At 43.8% G+C, this 24340-nt stretch overlaps 1 protein-coding gene across 1 annotated transcript in view; it reads left to right on the forward strand.

The window, feature by feature from the left end:
• Positions 1 to 23753, forward strand: part of LOC129818652 (zinc finger protein GLIS3-like) — a 33236-nt gene extending 9483 nt beyond the window's left edge. Inside the window, exons 2-11 of the mRNA XM_055874760.1 lie at positions 463 to 1059; positions 5870 to 6077; positions 6260 to 7427; positions 14162 to 14323; positions 14769 to 14879; positions 15387 to 15528; positions 15714 to 15834; positions 21440 to 21606; positions 22453 to 22638; positions 22743 to 23753. Coding sequence (XP_055730735.1) covers positions 642 to 1059; positions 5870 to 6077; positions 6260 to 7427; positions 14162 to 14323; positions 14769 to 14879; positions 15387 to 15528; positions 15714 to 15834; positions 21440 to 21606; positions 22453 to 22638; positions 22743 to 22867 — 2808 coding nt within the window. The 5' untranslated portion in view covers positions 463 to 641 and the 3' untranslated portion in view covers positions 22868 to 23753. The remainder of the gene's footprint in view (positions 1 to 462; positions 1060 to 5869; positions 6078 to 6259; positions 7428 to 14161; positions 14324 to 14768; positions 14880 to 15386; positions 15529 to 15713; positions 15835 to 21439; positions 21607 to 22452; positions 22639 to 22742) is intronic.
• Positions 23754 to 24340: the final 587 nt, after the last annotated feature.

The following is a 24340-nucleotide window of genomic DNA, read 5'->3' on the forward strand; positions in this document are numbered from 1 at the left end:
ACCCCTGAGTGGCCCAACAACTGTAACAATGCATTTGAGAGACAACAAGTACTCATTGTGCAAAATGTATTTATGTTTTCAATAAACATTTGGAGACTAAATATAGTTTACCTGTTGTTAACAATACAAGCCAAGCCCGTCTGTTTTGCCCCATAGTTGCGCACGTGAAGGTTTTCTGTTGTAGTTCTGTTTGCTGTCAAACATCCCAGACAAGGACACCTGATTCAACTTGTCAACTAATCATGCCCGCAATTAAGTGAATCAGATATTCTTTGTCCGGGGATATAATAACAATGTGTACTGTTGGGGGTTCTTGATGGACTAGAGTTGGGAACCATGACTAGACTATGGCAACATATTTTTGGGAGATTTCAGTAAATTCTTCCCTGCGTGAGTTATAGTTTGTGACTCATTTATTACTCAAAACTATAAATGTGTGCCTGTCTCACTGATATATTTCAGATGTCTTTGTCCGTATGGATAGACCACAGAGGGCCTGAAGATGAGATGCTGATTTAGCCACGGATCTTCCTCTTCTGCAGACTCAAGCATGACTTTTGGGAAGAGGAGCATTTTCGGAAAAGTTGTTCTAGTCTCCTAAACCCTCCAAGGCTGCTTGTGAAAAAGAAACTGGGTCAGACATGAACGGTAAGGGCTGTCACCTCTTGGTCTCCCCCTCTGGTGTACCCCAATCGCTGGGCATGATCACAGGACAGCAGGCCCCCTCCATCAGAATGCCTATGCGCACCACCCTGTCCCCGGGATTCTGTGCCACCCTGAGCCCCTCTCCAGTGGGTAGCAGCTGGGGTAGAGGAGGGGGTGTCCACCACTCTCAGGTACCCCTCAGCTCCGGGACAAACTCTGGGAATTCTGGAAGTTCTGTCCTGCTCCCTGCCCTGAGCCTCCACAGGCAGATGTTGACCAATGGGAAACAGCCAAATGTGTCAAGTGTCTCACAGATGTCACGGCAACAAGTGCCCGCCCTTCAACTCCCACCCATCAGCGTTGCAGCCACCAATCAGGGCATGGCGTCTGACTGCTCTGACAGTGGTGTCAAAGGTACGTTCTTGTAAGCTTTGTCGATATACAGTATTACATTCAGACTAATACATTTACACGAGTGTAGATGTGAGTGATGTCTTGACCTTTTGTGTAGGATAAGGTCATTTCCATGTGAAAGGTTACATGAGCACCAACAAGTGAAGTTCATAGGAGGATATCAAATTGGGTGTCAAATGAAAGCTAAGTCTCTATTTATTTTTTATTAAGACATGTACATTTTTCAACAATTTCCATCCTAGAAATTAGGAATAAGCATAGGCTTTGATTTCTTGTCAAACAGGTGGAAAAGAGGTCTTAGAAAATATCTATTATAAAAAGCCTTAAAATCTATTAGAAATAAACTCAGCAAAAAAAGAAACATCCCTTTTTCAAGACCCCGTCTTTCAAAGATCATTCGTAAAAATCCAAATAACTTCACAGATCTTCATTGTAAAGGGTTTAAACCCTATTTCCCATGCTTGTTCAATGAACCATGAACAATTAATGAACATGCACCTGTGGAACTGTCGTTAAGACACTAACAGCTTACAGACGATAGGCAATTAAGGTCATAGTTATGAAAACTTAGGACACTAAAGAGGCCTTTCTACTGACTCTGAAAAACACCCAAAGAAAGATGCCCAAGGTCCCTGCTCATCTGTGTGAATGTGCCTACTACAAGGAGGCATGAGGACTGCAGATGTGGCCAGGGCAATAAATTGTCATGTCTGTACTGTGAGAAGCCTAAGACAGTGCTACAGGGAGACAGGACGGACAGCTGATCGTTCTCGCAGTGGTAGACCACATGTAACAGCACAGGGTTGGTACATCCGAACCTGCCCAAGTTACACCAGGAACGCACAATCCCTCCATCAGTGCTCAGACTGTCCGCAATAGGCTGAGAGAGGCTGGACTGAGGCCTTATAGGCCTGTTGTAAGGCAGATCCTCACCAGACATCACCGGCAACAACGTAGCCTATGGGCACAAACCCACCATCGCTGGACCAGATAGGACTGGCAAAAAGTGCTCTTCACTGACGAGTTGCGGTTTTGTTTCATCAGGGGTGTTGGTCGGATTTGAGTTTATCGTCAAAGGAATGAGCATTACACTGAGGTCTGTACTCTGGAGCGGGATCGATTTGGAGGTGGAGGGTCCGTCAGGTTCTGGGTCGGTGTGTTACAGTATCATCGAACTGAGCTTGTTGTCATTGCAGGCAATCTCAACACTGTGCGTTACAGGGAAGACATCCTCCTCCCTCATGTGGTACCCTTCCTGCAGACTCATCCTGACATGACCCTCCAGCATGAAAATGCCACCAGCCATACTGCTCGTTCTGTGTGTGAATTCCTGCAGGACAGGAATGTCAGTGTTGGCCAACGAAGAGCCATGGCCAGCGAAGAGCCATGGCCAGCGAAGAGCCCGGACCTCAATCCCACTGAGCACGTCTGGGACCTGTTGGATCAGAGGTTGAGGGCTAGGGCCATTGCCCCCAGAAATGTCTGGGAACTTGCAGGTGCCTTGGTGGAAGAGTGGGGTAACATCTCACAGCAAGAACGGGCAAATCTGGTGCAGTCCATAAGGAGGAGATGCACTGCAGTACTTAATGCAGCTGGTGGCCACACCAGATACTGACTGTTACTTTTGATTTTGACCCTCCCTTTGTTCAGGGACACATTATTCCATTTCTGTTAGTCACATGTCTGTGGAACTTGTTCAGCTTATGTCTCAGTTGTTGAATCTTGTTATGTTCATACAAATATTTACACATGTTAAGTTTGCTGAAAATCAACACAGTTGACAGTGAGAGGACGTTTCTTTTTTTGCCGAGTTTACATCAAAACACAATAATGTTGAAGACCCCTGCCAACTAATATCAACATTTAGTTATGGTGGAAAAAAATTCTGCCTTCTGTAAGTTTCCATTGCCAAAATCTTCATGATATTTTCACATTTCTCTCCCTCATTAGGGGGGAGGATAATGACAGTTCACAGAAGTGACAAGTGAAGGTAGACCTGCCAGTTAGTTATAGTGTTTTTACTGATATTAATTTTGTAGACTAAGTGATTAAAACAAATTGGTAACAGAATTTATGCAAATTAATTGGCTACAATGGGAACTCAAAGCAGTCACAAACCACAGTTGGGTCACCTGCTACTGTCCTCCCATCCACTGGCATTCTGTTATGTTCAGCTGACAACTGTTTCCTTTCTCTTTCTGTCGTCTGGTGGTCAAAGCAAGTGTGTGAAAAGTCTAGACAACCCCTCCCTCTCTCGCTCCCTCTCTCTTCAATTAATGTCCCCTCTCCCGGCTCTTACTGACACTCCCTTTCCATTTACTATAACCAGGATCCTCACCCACTGAACACTGACCGACACCTGACGTCCATGGACATTGAAAAGTAGTTTGCATTTGGTCCTGGCCTTGATTTCAACATCCACAGACGTTTTTTGAGGGCCTGGTCCAGACTAGACTTGATTTCAAGGTCCACAGACGTCTGTACTGACCTTCATTTGACACAAAAATAGATGTCCATGATTCACAAGTTTGGACAGCACAGTACATTACAGTACAGTACAGTAGAGCACAGAAGAGTACACTACAGTAAGAAATGTAGAGTATAGTACAGTACATTATAGTAGAGCACAGTAGAGTATAGTACACTACAGCAAAGAAAAGTAGAGTATGGTTCAGTACAGTACAGTACAGTACATAAAAGTAGAGTACAGTACACAGTAGAGCACACTAGAGTGGACTACACTATAATGTACTGTACTCTACTGTGCTGTACTTTGATGTCCAAACTTGTGAAACATAGACATCTGTGATTAGTTAAGATTTGGTCCAGTCTGGACCAACCAAATGTGCTCTTATTTGGTGGCGGAGCTCATTAAAATAATAGCCAGTGTGGTAGAATAATACCAAAATCAGAGGATATTACATATTTATACCTTTGTGTACCATTTTAGGATACAACACCATGAAGGGAATGACATTCCTATCCATAATTATGCATTTCTGTGTAGTACAGATCAGGGACCAATGATGAAATTCCATTACTGCAATTCAGTTACTGGATGTAAATCCACTTAATTTACTGTAGTTCAATAACCAGAAGAGATTTAAAGATCAAATAGAAAAAAATAAAAATAATAGTGACACAGGAACTAAATACAGTGCATAACGAATAACAATAATGAGTGAAAATAACATGGCTATGTACAGGAAGTAACTATAAGCATCTGCACAGTTCTTCCAGGAAATTGTTAAAAGTAGTCCTTGTGCAGAGAGTTGTACAGTTTGTTAAACTTTGAAATCAATGGGTTTTTTTTGGCATACAATTTAAGAGAAAAAAATCTGTGTCTCAGCGCAGTTCCTTTAGTGTGGAATTGCCCATAACTGTAATTGTTTAAATCAGTCTTGACTTTGTCCCCTCATTATGAATATTGTGACCCTCGTGACCTTAGGTTAGTTATCCTCTCTAGGTGCACTTGCAAGTGAGGATGTCCCTCCCAAGTATATTGAAAGCACCCTATTAAAGTAATCAGTTGTTTAATAGCTAGCTAAATGTTCCCTACCACAAACTATTTATTTAAAGCCTGATACCTATGCCCTCCAAGGACCTGTATGGAGGACCTCTTCCTCCCTTTCAATTGAAAGATCACAGTGTGCACATGTCCCAGTGATATGTTGTAAACAGCATTTCAATCAGCCCCTCTCTTCTCGCCACTCTTCAAAGTAGCACCGATTTACATAGAAGTCTTCATACTTCACTTCACTTCAATGTCGTCCTCCCACCCTAACCGCAGAACTCCCCAGAACTCCTTTCTCCCTGGCTTGTTTATTGATAACTAACCAAGCAGAAAACATATCCCTAAATGAGCGATGGAGGAAAGAGAGGAAGAAAGAAATCTCATTAGTAATTAACAGAGCAGAAAGTGTCTCTGGGCAGTCCAGGTTTGTTAGGGTGAATTCCAGGATTCATAAGCTTCTATTGAACAAGACAAAAAATGTTAGGTTTGTGTTTGATTTCTGTTGATGATATCTGCCTCATGGGTCCCTGGTGTGCAAACACAGCTGCGTGTGTTAATATGGGGAAGTGAACTGTGGCGGAGAGGAACAGACCCTGAACCATGGATTCATTGCGTCTCTATCAAAGTCAGATACTGCCAGTACAAACTAAGAAATGTGTGTCAAGCATGATGACAATGGTTGGATGCAAATGGCAAATGCCACAACCACTGAAGTTTGAACATTGTAGAAGACTACACAGTTGTTGAAGCTCTCGCGACAATTAATGCACAGTGAGAGTTCTCCACAAGTGTCTCTCTATTATCTTCGTCTGGAATTTACTTTGAATTACTTGATTCCATAATTAAGAAAGTTAGTATTATTTATCATGGTGTTTTCTTTTTCAATCTTGTTTCAAGCTGTGTCGAACGGTTTTGTTTGAATGTGGTCTTTAGCACAAGCAGCAGCACTGGAAGGCTGGATGCTCGGATGTAAAGGCCTCTTATTTATTATGATTTTTATAATATTCCCAGTTGAACATGAATTTGAAACGGTGTTGATTAATTTAGAGCCCGCATGAGGCCTAAGAAATGTCACTCGACATTTTAGACCCTTGGTCATTAATACAGTATGTGGTTCCTCACTGTTTAGATATTATTATGCGAGGAGAAATATCTGTATTTTTTTGTTGTTGTAAAGTATATGGTCTAATTCAAGCAAACCATGTCAAGTGATTGTATTTCCTACTGTATGACCCTGTATACTTTGACATTGATGGTGAACCCTCAAACCTCTAATGGTGAACTTGTCTCTATCAGGTTACTCTGTCTCAGGACCAAGTATGCAGGTGTTGGGCCAGCCAGCTGGTGCTAACCTCTGGGTCACCAGTAGTCCGATGGTGGTCCAGAGCCTGGGCCCAGTGTCTCCTGTGAGTGCCCAGGCATACACCTCAGGTCCTCTGGTACCACACGCCCCCCAAGACTCCCAACCCCCACAAGGCCTGATGGTACCCTACACAGATGCCAGGTGAGTCAACCTCTGCACCACACTCGGTGGGGGAGTATACCTACAAACTCTTTTCATTGCACTGATTTCTGAGCTACTTTAAACAATTTCCATGTACGTTATTAAACAGCTGTGATACTCAACTCTACCAGACTTTCCTGGTACTGCTATCCTTACTCACATACTACAGTGTTGTGCCTCAGGTCCTTGCTCTCCAGAGAGTCCCTGGCCTCCACCACCCTGAGCCTAGCAGAGACCCAGTCAGTTCTGAGTGGCAGACAGGAGTGGCCCTATGGCTACCGAGTACTTCCTCCACTCTGCCCACAGCAGGGCTCAACCCTTGGCAGCGAGGGGGGTGAGCTGCTCAGCATGCCCCCTGGCACTGCCATGTCAGGGAGCACCAGCATCTCCAACTCTGCGTCCCTGCCTTCCTACCTGTTTGGCGGGGATGCCAACAGCCCCCGGCAGTACTCAGCCCGTTCCAAGAAGAGGGCCCTCTCCATGTCCCCTCTGTCAGATGGCTATGGCATCGACTTCAACTCCATCATCCGCACCTCGCCCACCTCGCTGGTGGCTTACATCAATGGCTCCCGGAGCTCTCCGGCTTCCCACCACACCCTTTCACCCCTCCAGCCTGAGGTCTATGGCCACTTCCTGGGGGTGAGAGGGAGCTGTATCCCCTATCCTCAGTCTCCAGGCCTCTTCAGCCTCGCAGGCTCGACGCTGGCCCTGATCCCACTGAGTGACCCCCACCCTGGGACGGAGTGTGGCCGCATGCAGATGCTGGAGCAGGGTGGGGCGCTGGAGAGCCAGATGGCTAACATGGTGGTGGAGCAGCAGTGTCTCCCAGAGGGAGGGACACTACAGGAGGCAGCCAGGAGTGCTAATGACCTGGTGCCATCTCTACACTTTCAGCTAGAGTTGGCCACCATCATCAGATCAGATAGTCCACCGCAGGGCCCTCCGCCCCCCTACCACTCTCACCAGCACCTCCACCTCCACAGACCTCCCAGCCACATCCAGGACCATTCCCAGGGCCCTGTCCCACAGGCTCCCCCAGCTCCCCCTGTGCATGGGGCCAGCCTCCTGCCCCATCCCCTGTCCCTGTTCCCCATGCTGGAGGAAGAGGAGGGGGAGACAGAGGAATACAGTGGGGGCCACTGCTGCCGCTGGGTTGACTGCAGTGCTGTGTATGACCAAAAGGAGGAGCTGGTAAGGCACATAGAGAAGCTCCATGTGGACCAGCGGAATGGCGAGGACTTCACCTGCTTCTGGGCAGGGTGTCCACGCAGGTTCAAGCCCTTCAACGCCCGCTACAAACTCCTCATCCACATGAGAGTCCACTCAGGAGAGAAGCCCAACAAGTGCACGGTACATAGCAAATCAATCTCTGGTGAATGCCTCAAAACTGTCTATAAAATGCAAGTGTGAATCTGTTTAGTCACCCACTTGAGGATTCATTGGCTTTACCTGAACAAAATGTTACCTCAGTTATTCCACCCCTTTATGCACAATGGTTAACATATTTTTCCCATAAGTATGCTAAGGGGGGGAAGTGAGTGCACCAGTTCCCTTCCAGGCTGTCTCCCCTGTCTACTGTGAGTCAACCAGCCAATCCTCTAGACCGGAGCTGTAGAGGGCCTTTCAGCCTCCTAATAGCCTTGCTGAGACGGTTTAGAGGGAAATCGACGTCTTGAAGTACGCACGTTGTACCTCTTTAAGGCCTTTGTGTGCTCTGATGTACGTCCGAAGGCTGAAGGTTTGGGTCAGAAATATGGTCTCTCTCTCCTCTTAACTGTGGCCATGGGCTAATTAGTCCAGCTCTGTGATAGTTGACATGGCAGTTAACTTAATTATGTAGTTATTAAATCAGCACAAAGGCAGCGCAGCGCTTAAGTTCTGGCAGGGCACCAGTCAGCCAGCCTCCTGATCCCTGCTCTGCCACAGTCCCCTCTCTCTCTCTCTCTGAGCTACTCTACCAGGCAGTCACAGGGCCTGTCAGCAGCCAAGAGCCTGCCAGGCAGGGACAGACTTGGCTGGGGTTCTGGGAAGGTGATGTTCCCTGGCCCGGTTCTGATTGGGTCTGGTTCTGTGGCCAAGGAGAGAGAGACTTGAATGGAGCTCATCTGAAAGCCATGTATCCTTGGACCTGGTACTGATGGGGAGGATTGGCTGGATTCCCCTGAGACAGGTGCTCCCAGTCCTAGTGCTACCTTTTGTTCTCTCAGATGTGCTGTTAGAGAAGGCTACGTTTGGTTCTTTTGATTTCACGGCATGACAACATACCATGTTCAAAGCCAAAGTCAGTTGACAGATGAGTTGTTCAGCTCTGTATAGCCTTCCTGTGCTGTAATTGCAGTTATAGGAGTCCTTCAGGAGCCATAGCAGCACAAAACTGATGCACATTAGTTGCAGTAGTGAGCTCGGGCTCTTTTTTAGGCTCATCAAGCTGGATTACTAAAACTAAAAAGAAACTGTAGAAATTATATTGGACCTACACTGAAACAGTCTTTTCACTCTTTCCAGGTTGCTATGAATCACCAAAAAGAAATCTGAATAGTTAGGGAGAATAAAACATTTTAAAACAATTTTGACTGCAAGGAAATCGAACACATTTTCTGGACTTTGGTAAAGACCCGAATGTGGCCCGCGGGCAAAATGGCTTTGACATCCCTGGTCGAGACAATTGTAGAGATACCCCCCGCCCTCCACCCCACTGGGAACATACTTGAGGTTCAGATGAGTAAGAGGCCAACAATTCTCATTCCTTGACCCGTTTCGCTGCTTCTTGGTTAGACAATTATTAACTGGATGCATACCTGTGGTCGACCTTTCGCTCCAAAACACTCACTTATTAGTACCAACCAGTCCCGTTGCTATGGAGGCTGCAGCTGCAGTCAGATGGGTCTGTGTATCATGTAATCATGTGTTACAGGGGAAAATATCCAGGGTCATACCCAAAAACAGAACGCTGGAAATGGCACCTTATTCCCTATATAGTTAATAGAGTGCCTATTTGGACATACCCAGTGTGTGACATCCCATCATCCCAGGCTTGACTTCAGCATACGCTGAAGAAGTCAGACCGAAAAGAAATAGAACGAGGTCAGTCTAATTGACAGAAACTGTCAGAAAACCCATACTTACTGAACAAAACAGTCTGAGCAATCAAAGTCAGAGCCGAGGAGCTAGACAGGCAACAGAGACTCTCACAGAGCGAGAGAACCAGTTCTACTTCACTAAAAACGTCTTAGATGCCATGCCAGTCAATTGTCCGAGAATTACACTCGGGCTTATTGTGAGGAATGATTGACAGGAAGGATGGGGCTGGTGAATGGCAAACAGAGGCGCGAGCCGCCCGCCCAGCCGGTAGCATTACAATGAAGTAGATCTGATTACGCAGCACACTGCCCCACATACACCAGGCAAGCCGTGACTTGTACCTGTCAGCTCTCAGTGCGCGAGGGTGATTGAGCACTTTCTTAACACATAGTTGATTCATCTGTGTATTTAGTATATGCCTTATCACTGGGATTTCAACACTTTCAACAGTTTTCAAACGGGTTTGGAGCATTGGAAATCCCCAAGAGCAACGCCTATGTAAACACATTAGCTAATCATGTTTTTTGCTCTACATTCATTTGATGATTTACTGTTTGAAGGATGAACAATTACCGCCATAGTTAATAATGGTACATTTTCCAGCTTATCACAACAGCTTTAGATGTTGTGCAGTAGATTCATACAGTTTCTTGTACAGCTGAACCATATCTCCTCCTACAGTAACTATATTATTTTCTAATGAAAGCTCCCTGTGTTGTTGGATCTGGATCGTAGTTAATTAAATAGAGGGACATATGGGGTACCCAAGCAACTGTGGAGGCCAGGGTTCCTCTAGCTTTGTCAGTTTAATAAAGCACTCCATGGGAATGCAGGCGTTCAAGTGTCATGGTAGCTGCATGGCTGTGCAATTAAGATGAACCAGGAAGCTATCAGTCAGCTCAGATGATTCCCGTTGGTTACTCAATCCGCATTGCTGCAGTGTGATGTTCAGCTACGTGAATGATATAGACGATATCTCTTGACACATCCTGGAGTTATCGGTGTTGTTTGGTACATCTTCTGAATTATAAATGGTCTTGATGCTTCTATTCTGCGCTAGAGTACTTGAGTTGTAGGTTCACTTGAGGAATCACAGTGTGCATTTTAGCATATCTCTTATTGATGTTCGAAGACTGTAGCCGTTAAGGTGTAACACAACCCCAGTAGTTCGGTTTTAATCCACTTAGTTTCCCTTACAATGGACAGCTTGAAATTCTAGTCCTGCCTGCAACGGCACAGAATGCAGGCCTGATGGGATTTATGGTTTGCCAAGATTTTTAGCGCCATCTCTACAACCGTAAGGAGGGAAATAACTTGATTTTGCCGCCAGAAACCGGTTCAGACTTCAAAGTGTTTTAACGCACCAGCTTATTCTCAAGTTTCTGTAACCGTTTTCAGCTCTTATTTTAAAGACAACTTTTTGCATTTATAGAAGATGACGATAGATGAGAAGATAAGAGGGAGAGGAGACGTTGACTGGGTATGAGGAGAGGATATGTGAGAGGGGGTGAGATTTGAGCGTTTGAAGAAGATAAGAAAGGGAGTTGAGCTGTAGATAAGAGTAAGGAAAGCATTCTGTAAAGATGTGAGAGAGAACAGCGGGAACATGGAAGGGATGGAGAGTAGAAGAGAGAGTGGAGATGTGAGAGAGAGGAGATGTGAGAGAGTGGAGATGTGAGAGAGGGGAGATGTGAGAGAGAGAGGAGACTTGAGAGAGAGGAGACGTGAGAGATAGGAGACGTGAGAGAGAGGAGATGTGAGAGAGAGAGGAGACGTGAGAGAGAGGAGACGTGAGAGAGAGGAGATGTGAGAGAGAGCAGACGTGAGAGAGAGGAGACGTGAGAGAGAGGAGACAGAGAGAGAGGAGACGTGAGAGAGAGAGGAGACGTGAGAGAGAGAGGAGATGTGAGAGAGAGGAGATGTGAGAGAGTGGAGATGTGAGAGAGAGAGAGAGAGAGAGAGAGGAGACATGAGAGAGAGGAGACGTGAGAGAGAGGAGATGTGAGAGAGAGGAGACGTGAGAGAGAGGAGACGTGAGAGAGAGGAGACGTGAGAGAGGAGATGTGAGAGAGAGAGAGGGGACGTGAGAGAGAGGAGACGTGAGAGAGAGGAGACAGAGAGAGAGGAGACGTGAGAGAGAGAGGAGATGTGAGAGAGAGGAGACGTGAGAGAGTGGAGATGTGAGAGAGAGGAGATGTGAGAGAGAGGAAAGAGGCTGAGGCACTACAGAGGGCACTAGACTGACTCTGCTGGCACGCTGTGGGCGGGTCATTGTTCCCCAGGGCATGCCCGGCTGCCAGGACCTGTCAGGAGGCTGGCTGTGGCATTCAGCTCCACTGAGGAGCCATGTTGCTGTCTATTCAGACCCTCTGTCCCTCACAGCAGCTAAAAGGGGACTCTAAGCTTTATTAGCAAGAGAGAGTGTGTGTGTGTGCGTGAGTGTTTGAGTGTGTGAGTGTGCATGACAGGCCACTCCTGGGCACCGCTGGGCTCCTGGCAGTATATTTGTGTGTGATGCTGGTTCTCAGTTCTCTTCCCATCCCCAGGCTGAATGGCTATTTATCCTGCTCATTCTCCCTGGCCTGTATTTTTCTTATGCTAGCCCATCTGAATGGTCCGATGCTGATCCTTTTCTCTACACTGTGGTTTGGAGTGTCCGGTTGTGGTGTACTTCCCTGGTATGCCACCGTTTTAGAGAGCATTTGGACAGAATATCCTGCTGTGTGTGAAGAAGACTTGTGAAAGACTAGAAAGACTATGGAATGGTGGTGGCTTTCTCCACTTTCAGGGATACTTCTGTTAGGTCATTACTCGTGTCCCCAGACAAGCAGGACATAGAGTGGAGTGGTAAAGACCCACAAGGAGAGATATCGTCATCGTTGCATGGGAGACCTCATCTGTAAGCACTAAAATGCTGTTGATTGTACCCCGAATTCACACATTCGCTATGATACAGTCATACAGAATACGTTTGCTATCCCCAATAGGCTGGTGAGCACTGATAGAATTATCAGGCATATCTGCCTCCCTCTTGAATTACTTAAGGCTTATAAAGTCTGATTCCCATTCCTTTTGACAATATGAACATATGGTTGCCATCAGAAGGAGTCATAATGGCCTTACTGGAATTGAGGGTCAAAGTTAGGCATAATGAGTTTTGGCATAATGACAGTACTCTGCTGGGGGTTTTGCTCAGCAGGGTGTATAGTATGTTCGTGCCTGCTGTTTGCCAGCTTCCAGACAGAACAACATTGAGTGTAGTGGCTGTTGAGTAGGTAAGACTTTGCCTATACAGTACGTTAGAGATTTGAATTTCTTCGCGATATTGTCTTGCAAGAAGAGAGCGGCAATGTTCCATTCAGATAGAGTTCAGAGGAGAAATCCAGTCTGAAGTTAGCAATATGTTAATACACAAATCAAAGGAATCAAAGGAGTGAATCAAAGGAATATGTCCCATAGCAATGCAGATGAATGTGATGAGTCAAATATTAAAGGAACTGATTCATTTGTAGTTGGTCAGCTCAGACTGAGGGAGAGGTATAGCTATGCAAGGAATCCAGTCCTGGAGGGACAATAATAAAATGGGTCATGGTTCCATGACTTTACTCTGTGAAACTGAAGTAAGGACATTCCAAGCCCTTTGACTGTGGAGTGAGAGAGCAAAGTAGTAGGCTTGACTTACAGTAGGAAACTGTGATGATTCACATGTCTTGGGGGTGAGGTCATTGCAGTGAGGTGGTAGTACTCAGGGGCAGACTGGGACCCGAAGTTGTCTCGAGGCATTTCTAACACACCGGCCTATTTTATTTCTTGAGGCCCCCACACACACAGGCCTATTTCATTTCTTGAGGTCCCCACACACACCGGCCTATTTTATTTCTTGAGGTCCCCACATACACCGGCCTATTTTATTTCTTGAGGTCCCCACACACACCGGCCTATTTTATTTCTTGAGGCCCCCACACACACCGGCCTATTTTATTTCTTGAGGCCCCCACACACACCGGCCTATTTTTTTTCTTGAGGCCCCCACACACACCGGCCTATTTTATTTCTTGAGGCCCCCACATACACCGGCCTATTTTATTTCTTGCGGCCCCCACACACACCGGCCTATTTTATTTCTTGAGGCCCCCACACACACCGGCCTATTTTATTTCTTGCGGCCCCCACACACACCGGCCTATTTTATTTCTTGAGGCCCCCACACACACCGGCCTATTTTATCTCTCGAGGCCACCATTATTAGCCAGATAATGATAATTTTGCAAAAACAAGTTTGACAGGCACAATAGGCTGACAGTGGAAGGCCATCTGGCATTTGCCCGAAGTGACAGATGGCCAGTCTGCCACTGGTAGTACTGCACAAAGGAGAGCTGTTTAGGTCTGCTGACTTGGATCAGCTTCCATCCACTACTCTTGAATCCCATAGCTTGTGACAGCTAGTGCACCTGGGCAGGGAGCAAGCCCTTTTGACGAGGAACAAACCCCTCTCTACCTTAACCTCTCTACGAGTTGGTGGTAGCATGTTTCTACAATGAGTTCATCTGTCAACATGTTTAGATCCTACAACACCCTTGAGACAAGACAGATTTTACAGACTGAAGTCTGTGTACACACAGATACTGACCCCTGCTGGATACATTGACCACCACACGTCTTATAGTGTTAACCAGTGGTAGTTTACCTATCGAGAGCTTCTATCGGCATTAAAATTGGGTTATTGATATACCCTTGTCTTGTGCAATGTTCTCAAATCTATATACTACTCATGTTGTTGTTAAGTCCAAAAGAAAACCAGATAAAAAATTGCTGACACCTTTCAAACCAATTATCTCAGAGAATCCTATTTTTGCAGATATAACTTTATAGTCTCAAGGTCTCCATATGCTGAATGTTTGGATGTTGTTTTGTGGACCCCTGATGTACAGTATAGGTTAATGATAGGGATATTAAGTGTACACTATCCCTCCTCTCCCTGTGCCCTTTGTGTGTTGTTGCAGTTTGAGGGCTGTCAGAAGGCTTTCTCTCGGCTGGAGAACCTGAAGATCCACCTGCGCAGCCACACTGGAGAGAAGCCTTATCAATGCCAGCACCCAGGCTGCCACAAAGCCTTCAGCAACTCCAGCGACCGAGCCAAGCATCAGCGCACACACCTGGACACGGTGAGTTGAGTGGCGTATCTCAGACAGACACACAGAAAACACACGCATTGAGAATTGAGACACTGATCTCTTACTCTAAGTGTTCTTCCTTGTTCACTCTCTTGTGCTCTCTCATTCTCGTTTTTTCTCTCTGTCGCTGCCTTGTTTTCCTCTATCGAGCTGGACTTACCCATATGGCAGCTAGCTAGCATTTCCACCTTCAAGAAAGCTGTACACAAATTCTTCTGTGTAGACTTATATCTAGACAGCATCTATGTGATGTGTATGCTGTTATTGATTATATGGAACCCAGGACTCCCTGGAAAACAGTGACTGAGTGGACTATCCTGGCTAAATAAATCTAATCAAATGACATACACACACACACACTGAAAGTCGAAACTGGAAGTTGTTGGTTTTGTGACATTATTTACAGTTGTGTGTGTCCGTGTGCGTGTTTGTGCAGAAGCCGTACGCGTGTCAGATCCCTGGTTGTGTAAAGCGCTACACTGACCCCAGCTCCCTGCGCAAGCACGTCAAATCCCATTCCTCCAAAGAGAGGCAGTTGAGGAAGAAGGTCAGTATGGAGCTGCCTGGACTCTACTCTTTACACTTGAAAATTCGCTCAATCCCCCTCAGCATCTTACACTTTGCAGTGAAAGGATCCACTTGACTTTATCACAGTCTCAATGTCTTTTGAGACACCCGCTCTCTTTCACAGCCTCTTACTTTTCCCCACTTCTATTGTATCGCAAACACATCCACTTATACAGTACACTAACGCAGAATGCCTCCACATATTGTTGTATAAATCTTCACTAGGTAGTTGATTTTCTTTGCTGCGCTGTAATGCTCAGACCATATAAAAGTCACTGTTGGGGATAATCATGCTCATTAATTATATCTTACAGTTAAGGTTATGTCACCATAGATACAATTTGCCGCAGGAGGTGGGCTGTTTCTATTTTAAAAAAGTATTGTTTTTACGAATACTCCCACATTCACTGTATTTTTAAGTTAGTCTATTCTCTACTTGCATTTATGCTGATCTCTGTACCTCTGTATCTCTGTGATTGGTCTAAAGCTGAGGTTGTCCGTTGACATGAGCCAAGAGGCATTAACGGATTGCCTAACCATCCAACCCCTGAAACCCAGCCTCTCTCCTCTGGACATGATTGACAGAAGGTTGGGCCAATCCACTAGCCCCTCCCTAGATCACTACACAGGTACACATCATCCAGATGCTCTGACTGGGCCTTTATTTAGATTTAGGTAGACCTATTCAGGTGTGAAATCCATAGTTTGATATGTACGTATATTCTTCTTAATTAGAGTCTCAGTGATGGGTTTATGTTGCGTGTAGCCGTGTCCAGTGTATCTATATCTCTATTTTGTTGTCTGTGTTTGATAGAGTTGCTGTCCAGGGGCCAGTCAAGCCACTGTGTGTCTCTATCCATCCCCGTCCCACCAGCTGTTCCACAGGGCCAACCCTCCTCAAATAGCTCACACCTGGCTCTGCAGGACAGTTACAGGTACTGCAGCCACACAGCAGAACAACTAGTATTAGTCTTCTAATCTATTTGAGTTCACCACAGAAGTTTATTCAGCTTTGACTATGAGGCAATTCTAGAGTTTTTTTGTTTTGTTTCATTGTCGGTTGTAAGTTTATATGCAGAGGGAACATTTGCATTTGTGATAAACAATTGGTATTCATACAATGGTGTTTTACCTATGCTCAAATTATGAAAATTCATTAGCAGCTGTCACAATCTGGACCATGCTAAACTTCCCTGACTTCTGTCACTTAGTACTTGTTGCTGTGGTAGTTATGTGGAAATCGTTTTCTAAGACATTGGTGGTGAGAACATTTCCATTTGAAAACTTCACCGCGGTGATATTTGCACAGTGCGTGTTATACTGTAATTCTGTATTAAATGTTAAAATGTGCAGGAGACCTAGTCTTGAACAAAAAAAAGTGGGTGCTATTTAAACCATTCATCATGCATAGTCATATTTAGTCACATATTTGTATCTCTGTAACGAAGTCTACTCATCATAAATGCAGTAATCAATTTACAATAAACATATAGGATTAGAAGTCGAGCAAGGATTTCTATAACTGCGTTCAATGTTCCTTCCTTGAGACTTTGAGAATTCAGTAATGTTCCCAGATCTTGTGTAAAGGTCGAGGCATTTACATTGAATGTGTTTCATAGTTATGACAAGTGCTGGCTAATGAAAGTTCTGAAAGTCATTACCTTAAGAACAGTCTTTCAGTCTCTCTCACTTCCTACTGAGTAATCAATTAACAGCGTTCTTGGAATTCTGCAGGTGAAGAAATGCTACCTGTATATAGTGAAAGACCTTACCTAGTCCTGTTGAAAGCCACAGCCCCTTCAAGACACTCTATTCATGGTATTTGGCAGATACTTTTCTCGGTGTGTCTAAGACATTGACCGCGACATATGTGTTTTAATGGCATCGCTAGTAGCATAATGTCTGGCTCTCTGACAATGTGTCAGACAATGATGAATAGATGGTTATATTTCTCATCCATCCTGTTAAAGTGGTTTGGTTTTTGAAACATGTTCACATCTACTTTCTGGGAAGAGAACCTGCTGCAGGCCCAGTTGCATCTGTTGGGCAAGCGACTTGGTATTTCTATTCATTTTGAGTTCCCATTGGCAGAGTGACTGTAGCCATGACTGATTTAAATGCCTATCCCCTTTTCCTTCTTTTTTTTCTGATCTGAAACAAATAAGTACTTAAACGTCGGTTGTCATGGCTTCATGGCAGTAAACTCATAGTTAGAATAATCAGATTAAAATAAAGCACCATTTTCTCCCCTTTTGAAAGACCCCAATGGGCTTTCTTGTGGCCCGCAGCACCTCAGCTGTGAAGAGAGCGGTTGGGAAGAGGTTTTACAGGTTGGGAATGGCCAGCAACACTGTTGCCTGGTCAGCCCACAAAAAAAAAACATTCCTTCATCCATGCACTTCAAAGGCGGTGAGAAGGAGTGTTTTCTGAAGTTTTGGGCAACCAGATGCTCATGGCTTCTCACTGACACTGATTGATTGTCCTGGTAGCAGCGGTAGGCCGCAGCATTCACCACAGGATTCTGGGTACACAATCAGCCAATGAAAGCAGGCCCTGCTTTGCCTCATCAGTCTCTAGGGCCTGCATTAGTGGATGCTATAGCCACCATCTAGAGTGGCTCAGGAATTCAATAAGTGAATCATAAAATTGGAAAAATACCATTCAGAGGCTCCGGGAAGAGGATTGCTGTAATTACTTTTCTAGATGTTAAATCGATTGTAAAATCCCATTTGCTATTTTATTCACTGCCATTATGTGATTTCTTTATTTCCTCATTCAGCCTGTGCATTGTTATCCCCTTAATCAATTGCATTGTAAACACCTCAATTATTTTAATTATTACCCTGGTGCCAGTAAGAAAAATGAAAAAGGTTTACAGATACACCATAAAAGCACTCATTGTTTGGCTTTCCTTCTAAGGATGTTCTTCACAATATCCTCTTTCTTACTTTCTGATGCTTGGTATGGGAAGAGAAGGTTGCCATATTAAAGTAACCAGGCATTTTAGTCTGGGCAAACAAACAAACTAAAACAAGTCATTAAGATTTCTCTCACGTATCTGTGCTTAGTTAACATGGGTTATTTAAAGTCTGAGAGGTGTGCTATGTTACTACCCCTCAGTGATGAATTAGCGGCTTCTTTTAAACAGACTTCTACTTGTCAGATATCAGTGTCTTTTCACTGAAAGTGCTGTCTGTGGGGCAAGGGTGTAACTTTGTGTTTCTTATTGGGGGAGGGGTCCGACATAAAAAACAACAACTGTGAAATGGTTGTTCCTGGTGAATTTTGAAGTGAAATATATCCAAAATGTTCCTGATAATATGGTCAATATATCCCAACCACAACATTTATGTATTACTTAAAACTGTTGGTCTAACACTGCATTTACACAAGCGATTAGTGCTTTTTGAGGTCGTTTCGGTTTTGCTTCGATTATTAAAAAATAATCACGGTTTTTGATTCCAGTTTCGATTATTTATTTTTAATAAATGCACTATGCATTATGTGGGTTGAATGCTGTAACAACACAGAATAAAACAATGAATAGAAGTCCCATGATGGTAGTGACTGCTCATTACAGCTTATCACTTATTAACCATAGAGAGTTATTGATTCACATAACTTTACTTTTAATAAAACCTTTTAAAGAAGATTTCAGTTGTTGTGTATAATACATTTGTTTTATTTGATGACTTTATTATTTAATTCCAAGTCATCATCTCATCTCCATAGAGCCACTGCCTATGCTGTCTGACAAAATCACTATTTTACTAGTTCTTCAAAGTAAATAAGGCATACTTTTATAACTTCTGAATACCAACTATCAATCACTTAGATCATGTATTTTCAGGTAGAGATACCTCATGAAGCAACTGCAGTCTATCGCTCTCGATTGTGCATTCTTCTGTCTCTTCTCTCTCTCTCTCTCTCTCTCTCTCTCTCTCTCTCTCTCTCTCTCTCTCTCTCTCTCTCTCTCTCTCTCTCTCTCTCTCTCCGTGTCTGCCCCACACTTATCTAAACTAGCAGGCATAGAAGAAACACACAGACCGGACCAGTAGATGTGCAATAGATTATGGTCATTGTAGTTAAATACCATGTTTTCTGCTCTAAACTATGTAAAATATTGACCTGTTGGAAACTACAACTCCCTACTACATCGCAAAGTTCAGGCTTGAGGTGATTCATCTCTAGAGAAACTGTGCAATGTGCTTATTGAGCTCACAGGGGGAAAAATGGAATTCAAATAATTGAACCGAAGTCAGTCAATTAGTTGTTTAAAAAACGAAAAATAACCGAAATGTCAGTTAATCACTCAGCACTAGTTTACACAGGCAGCCCAATTCTGATATTTTTTCACTAATTTGTCTTTTGTCCAATTAGATCAGTTCTTTTGCCAAACCCCTTTAAGTGTCATAACCTATAATGCTTATTTGTATACTTTTCACTACGCTTTTCACCCCCTATAATTTTGTAGCCTACTAGAAACAATATATTTTAAGGTTTATAATACTACCAAAGTTGTCTTTGAACTCCCAAAAATGTGCCCAATATACCCATTAACAATATCACTCATTTTGATAAATATCACCCATGCGCATTACGTCACTTCACAATATAAACTTTCTCCATCATTCATATTCGTGTTTATGAATTTACCATGTCAAATTTGACTGTACTATTTTATTTGTTCCAAGTTATCTCACAAAGTTGAGGGTTTGTTAAGGAGAGAGAAAGAGATACTGCATGTTTCTCCATTCTCCTTACAAGCAGGCATGTGCACAGATTGGGCTCTACCTGTGCAGAGCACATACCCCTTTGCCCTTCAAGCCTCCAAAGTCTCCTTTTGGGCGGTGGTAGAATTTATATGAAGCTGAAAGAAAAATTTGCAGTTTTACAGCTAATTTCCTGTCACTCTAAACAGTTTTGACACAAATTATGATGTGTTCATATCCTATCTGGGGAGGGGGCTATATCATAAGCCCTCAAAGTTCCAGAAGGGGGTGGTAATAGCAGCCATATTGGTCAGGGAGAAATCCTAACCAGTCTAATTGGAATGAATGTCAGTAGAGGCATAATCTTGATTTATAAAATGTAAAAATTGTGTAATAGAATTATTGTCAACCTAAAATATCATAAATACAGTTGATATGGGTTTTATACCAATTGTCTGTAAATAGCCTCTGAAATATATGTATATACTCGGGGCTCCCGAGTTGCGCAGTGGTGTAAGGCACAGCATCTCAGTGCAAGAGGTGTCACTACAGTCCCTGGTTCAAATCCAGGCTGTATCACATCCGGCCGTGATTGGGAGTCCCATAGGGCGGCGCACAATTGGCCCAGCGTCATCTGGGTTTGGCTGGGGTAGGCCGTCATTGTAAATAAGAATTTGTTCTTAACTGGCTTGCCTAGTTAAATGAAGGTTGCATTTTTGAGACCATAAATGTCTGAAAAAATATAAATTGGAAAGCTGAGAGTGCTATTATATAATATCAGTACTTGTTACATTTACAACTTGGCTAAGTCCTATCATCAACTGATTTCAGCCAGTGTATTGCTATGAATTGACTACATTGTTTGAATGGAATTTTGGCATATTGGCAGTTAATTTGAGAAAATGTATAGAATCATTCTTCTAAAACTATCTGGCTAGCTAGCTAACAAACAGTGTAGAAAAATTCTTAAAATTCATTATTTTACACAATATCTTATCACAGCACTGGCATACCATGGTTGACCAACTCCATGACCAAAATGGCTGACATTTATCCAATAAGAAGGTTCATGTCCACTCTAGCATTCTGATGCCTAATTATACTGGGCCGACCTCAAGGGGGCCCCCAACCACAAGAAATCAAAATATATATATACATTTTGGGGGTTGGGTGCCCCCAAAGCCTGTAGGCCCCCCGCCTTGCATAGGCTGCGGGGGTTTGTGGTACGCCAGGGACCCCCCACCCACTCCGTTGGTTGTGCATGTTGATCTGCCCTGTACGTGTGGCCGGTTGCGCCTTTCTCAGTCTGCCCTGTACAGAGATTCAAACATGCATGGCTTGAGAGATGCGATTGCCGATCGAGTGTGTGTAGCTAGCTACTTAGTTCAATTATCAACAGTACTGCCACAGCAGCATAACATTTGATCAACACTTGATAACACTTGATTTAGCCAACGTCATCATCAATATTTGGTCTGGTTGGCTGATACGTGCAGTAGAGAGAGAGAAAAAGGTAAATCACAATCAGTAAAAGAAATCGAGCTAGCTAACTAGCAGATTTACATGAATCATCAACATCAATGATCAGCTGATATCCCACCCTCTTTTCCCCATGTGAATCATGTTTTTAGGAGGCACTGTAAATAGATTGCTTAAGATTTGTGATGATGAGTGAGTGTGTTGTTGCATAAATAAATTAGCCTACTGCAGGGGCAGTGTCACAGTATCATGATGTTTTGCAGCAGATGTGCAGATTAAATTATATATGTCCATTTGTATCTTGAACAACCTGATATTATTTCATATACCGGTTTGTGAAACATTTCAGGTTTGCCAATAGGTCCCCCCACCATCTCAGCCCTGGGTCACACCAAAACCAACTGCCTGGTCCCTCCACTCTTCTTACCCACCATCCCACTGGCTTATCCCTAAAGACCAGCACAGCTCTGAGTCATCCCAGTCACACTCCTGTAGTAAAAACAGACCACCACCCAGGTAAATGACATCTACCAACTACAGGCACATCAAATATGTTCACTGCATTCATCTATTCGGTGATCATGTAGTGAATTGAAGATATCCTTCCCTGGGACGTCAAAAGGGACAGCAGATCAGGTCGGTAATGCGTCCCAGAGATCTGCATAGGATTACACCTGCACCTACAGGAGGGCATAGCTTATTGACTGTGGAAATGTGCCTGCGGAAAGAAAACAATGGTACAATTCCACAGGGAAATTCCTGCTCTGAAATGAGAGTTACTGTTGGTTTTATTGTGTGAAAGTCTATTAAAGAAGTGTGTGGGTGGTTTGACATTCTGTTTTGACAGATACTCCGATATAGGATGATCATGGCTTAATGCTGTTTGTTGTGCAGCAGGTGGCTGATGTTTTTTCTATTTAGGAAAGAAGAAGCAGCTTTACTCTCTAGATCATAGCTTAAAATAGATTGCACATTTTCCCCACTGGACTTGCCAGCAGTGCTTGATGTTGACAAGGTGTTCATGCTGTGCACCGCTTCTATTGTTTTAATAAGAACAATGCTTCAAACTACTCAAAAGTACAGTTCTGTAGTATCAGATGAGCAATAGTGCTTCCATAAGGTGCCATGGTGGTTGTAAGGGTTCATAGAACTATAACTGAGTATTCTACCTTTTATCTATACCAGATTTATTTGTGAATATGAATATCAAGATATGAAGCCAATGTGCTTGTGGGAAGAAGTAAGAATGAATGAAGATGAGAAGAGGGAAACACCAGAGGAGGAAAACAGATTCTTCAGTCTCCCCCTTCATCTATTGGTGAAATGTAAATAACTAGATGTACCTGTTATTTTCCTCCTCAGGTTTTAGTGGTCAGATCCAAATGGTGTACTCTCCGTCATACAACAATGATACACACAAATCCGCCAGGCAGACCAACTCCTGTCACCTGATGCAAACCCCAGTGTTTGATGACAGCTTTGCTCCAACATTTACCACTCAGAATGGACCAGACATCTCCCAAAGAGCTCTGTCGTCTGGGCTCACAGGTAATGAAGAGACAAAGTACAATTACAGTACAGTACGGATCAACGTGCATTCATTTGCATCTATCGTATAACAATGACTCCCTGTGTGTGTGCTGCATCCACAGTATACGACCTGCAAGGTGCGTCACAGGATCTGCCGGCGCCAGTGATGTCAGAGGACGCTTATCTACGTGTCAGCGCGGTGGACCGTTGCCCTAGCCAGCTCTCCTGTATCTACACTGAGGGTTGACGTCAGCAAATCTGTCCACTTCTTAAGGCAGATGCTTTCTATAATCCTCCTACAACAACCCTATTGTTCTTCAGCTCCATGCTCACTGACATTGACTTGAGTGTGATGCCCCTATTGGGTGAGAACTGTAGACAAGAGGGGACATACAGTAGTTTGAATTAATTAAATGGGCAAAATGAACATATACATATCACTTATTAACTGATATTATTCAATCGACATTGTTTTCATAATGGCAAGTTATATGGTCATATGTATCATACAAAACTATTCTGAGATCCTTACTTTTGAAGTCTGCAAGATGCTGTCTTCATTCAAGTGAGTATCATCCACAGGAGGCTGCTGAGGGGAGGACGGCTCATAATAATGGCTGGGAAGGGAGCAAATGGAATGGCATCAAACACCTGGAAACCATGTGTTTGATGTATTTGTTGCCTTCCCGCCAATTCCGCTCCAGTCATTACCACAAGCCCGTTCTCCCCAATTAAGGTGCCACCAACCTCCTGCGGTATCACCGGATGTCAGAGTCTAAGCCCGCAATGAAATATGCCTCCTAAAGATTGTGTTGTACTGAAACAAATGACACTTCTGTGGATGCCTATGGTCTTGAGCTTTGGAGGATTTTTTATGTTTACATTAGTTGAATGCATTTGTACTACAGTTGTATCTAAATATTGTCCCTCCTATTATGCAATTACTGTAGATACCATAAAAAGCACATGAAAGGCACGTTCTTTTGTTTTTAAAACGTGTTAGTAGCATATGAATTATACTGAACAAAAATATAAACACATCATGTAAACTGTTGGTCCCATGTTTCATGAGCTGAAATAAAAGATCAGAGAAATTTTCTACACGCACAAAAAGCTTATTTCTCTCAAATAAATGTTGTGCACAAATTTATTTACATCCCTGTTAGTGAGCATTTCTCCTTTACCAAGATAATCAATCCACCTGACTGGTGTGGCATTTCAAGAAGCTGATTAAACAGCATGATCATTACACAGGTCTTCAATTGTCTACCATAAGCCGTCTCCAAATCAAAATAAAATCAAATGTATTTATATAGCCCTTCTTACATCACCTGATATCTCAAAGTGCTGTACAGAAACCCAGCCTAAAACCCCAAACAGCAAGCAATGCAGGTGTAGAAGCACGGTGGCTAGGAAAAACTCCCTAGAAAGGCCAAAACCTAGGAAGAAACCTAGAGAGGAACCAGGCTATGAGGGGTGGCCAGTCCTCTTCTGGCTGTGCCGGGTGGAGATTATAACAGAACATGGCCAAGATGTTCAAATGTTCATAAATGACCAGCACGGTCAAATAATAATAATCACAGTAGTTGTCGAGGGTGCAGCAAGTCAGCACCTCAGGAGTAAATGTCAGTTGGCTTTTCATAGCCGATTATTAAGAGTATCTCTACCGCTCCTGCGGTCTCTAGAGAGTTGAAAACAGCAGGTCTAGGACAGGTAGCAC

Source organism: Salvelinus fontinalis, chromosome 21 (genome assembly GCF_029448725.1).
Source record: "Salvelinus fontinalis isolate EN_2023a chromosome 21, ASM2944872v1, whole genome shotgun sequence".
Classification (NCBI taxonomy): Eukaryota; Metazoa; Chordata; class Actinopteri; order Salmoniformes; family Salmonidae; genus Salvelinus; species Salvelinus fontinalis.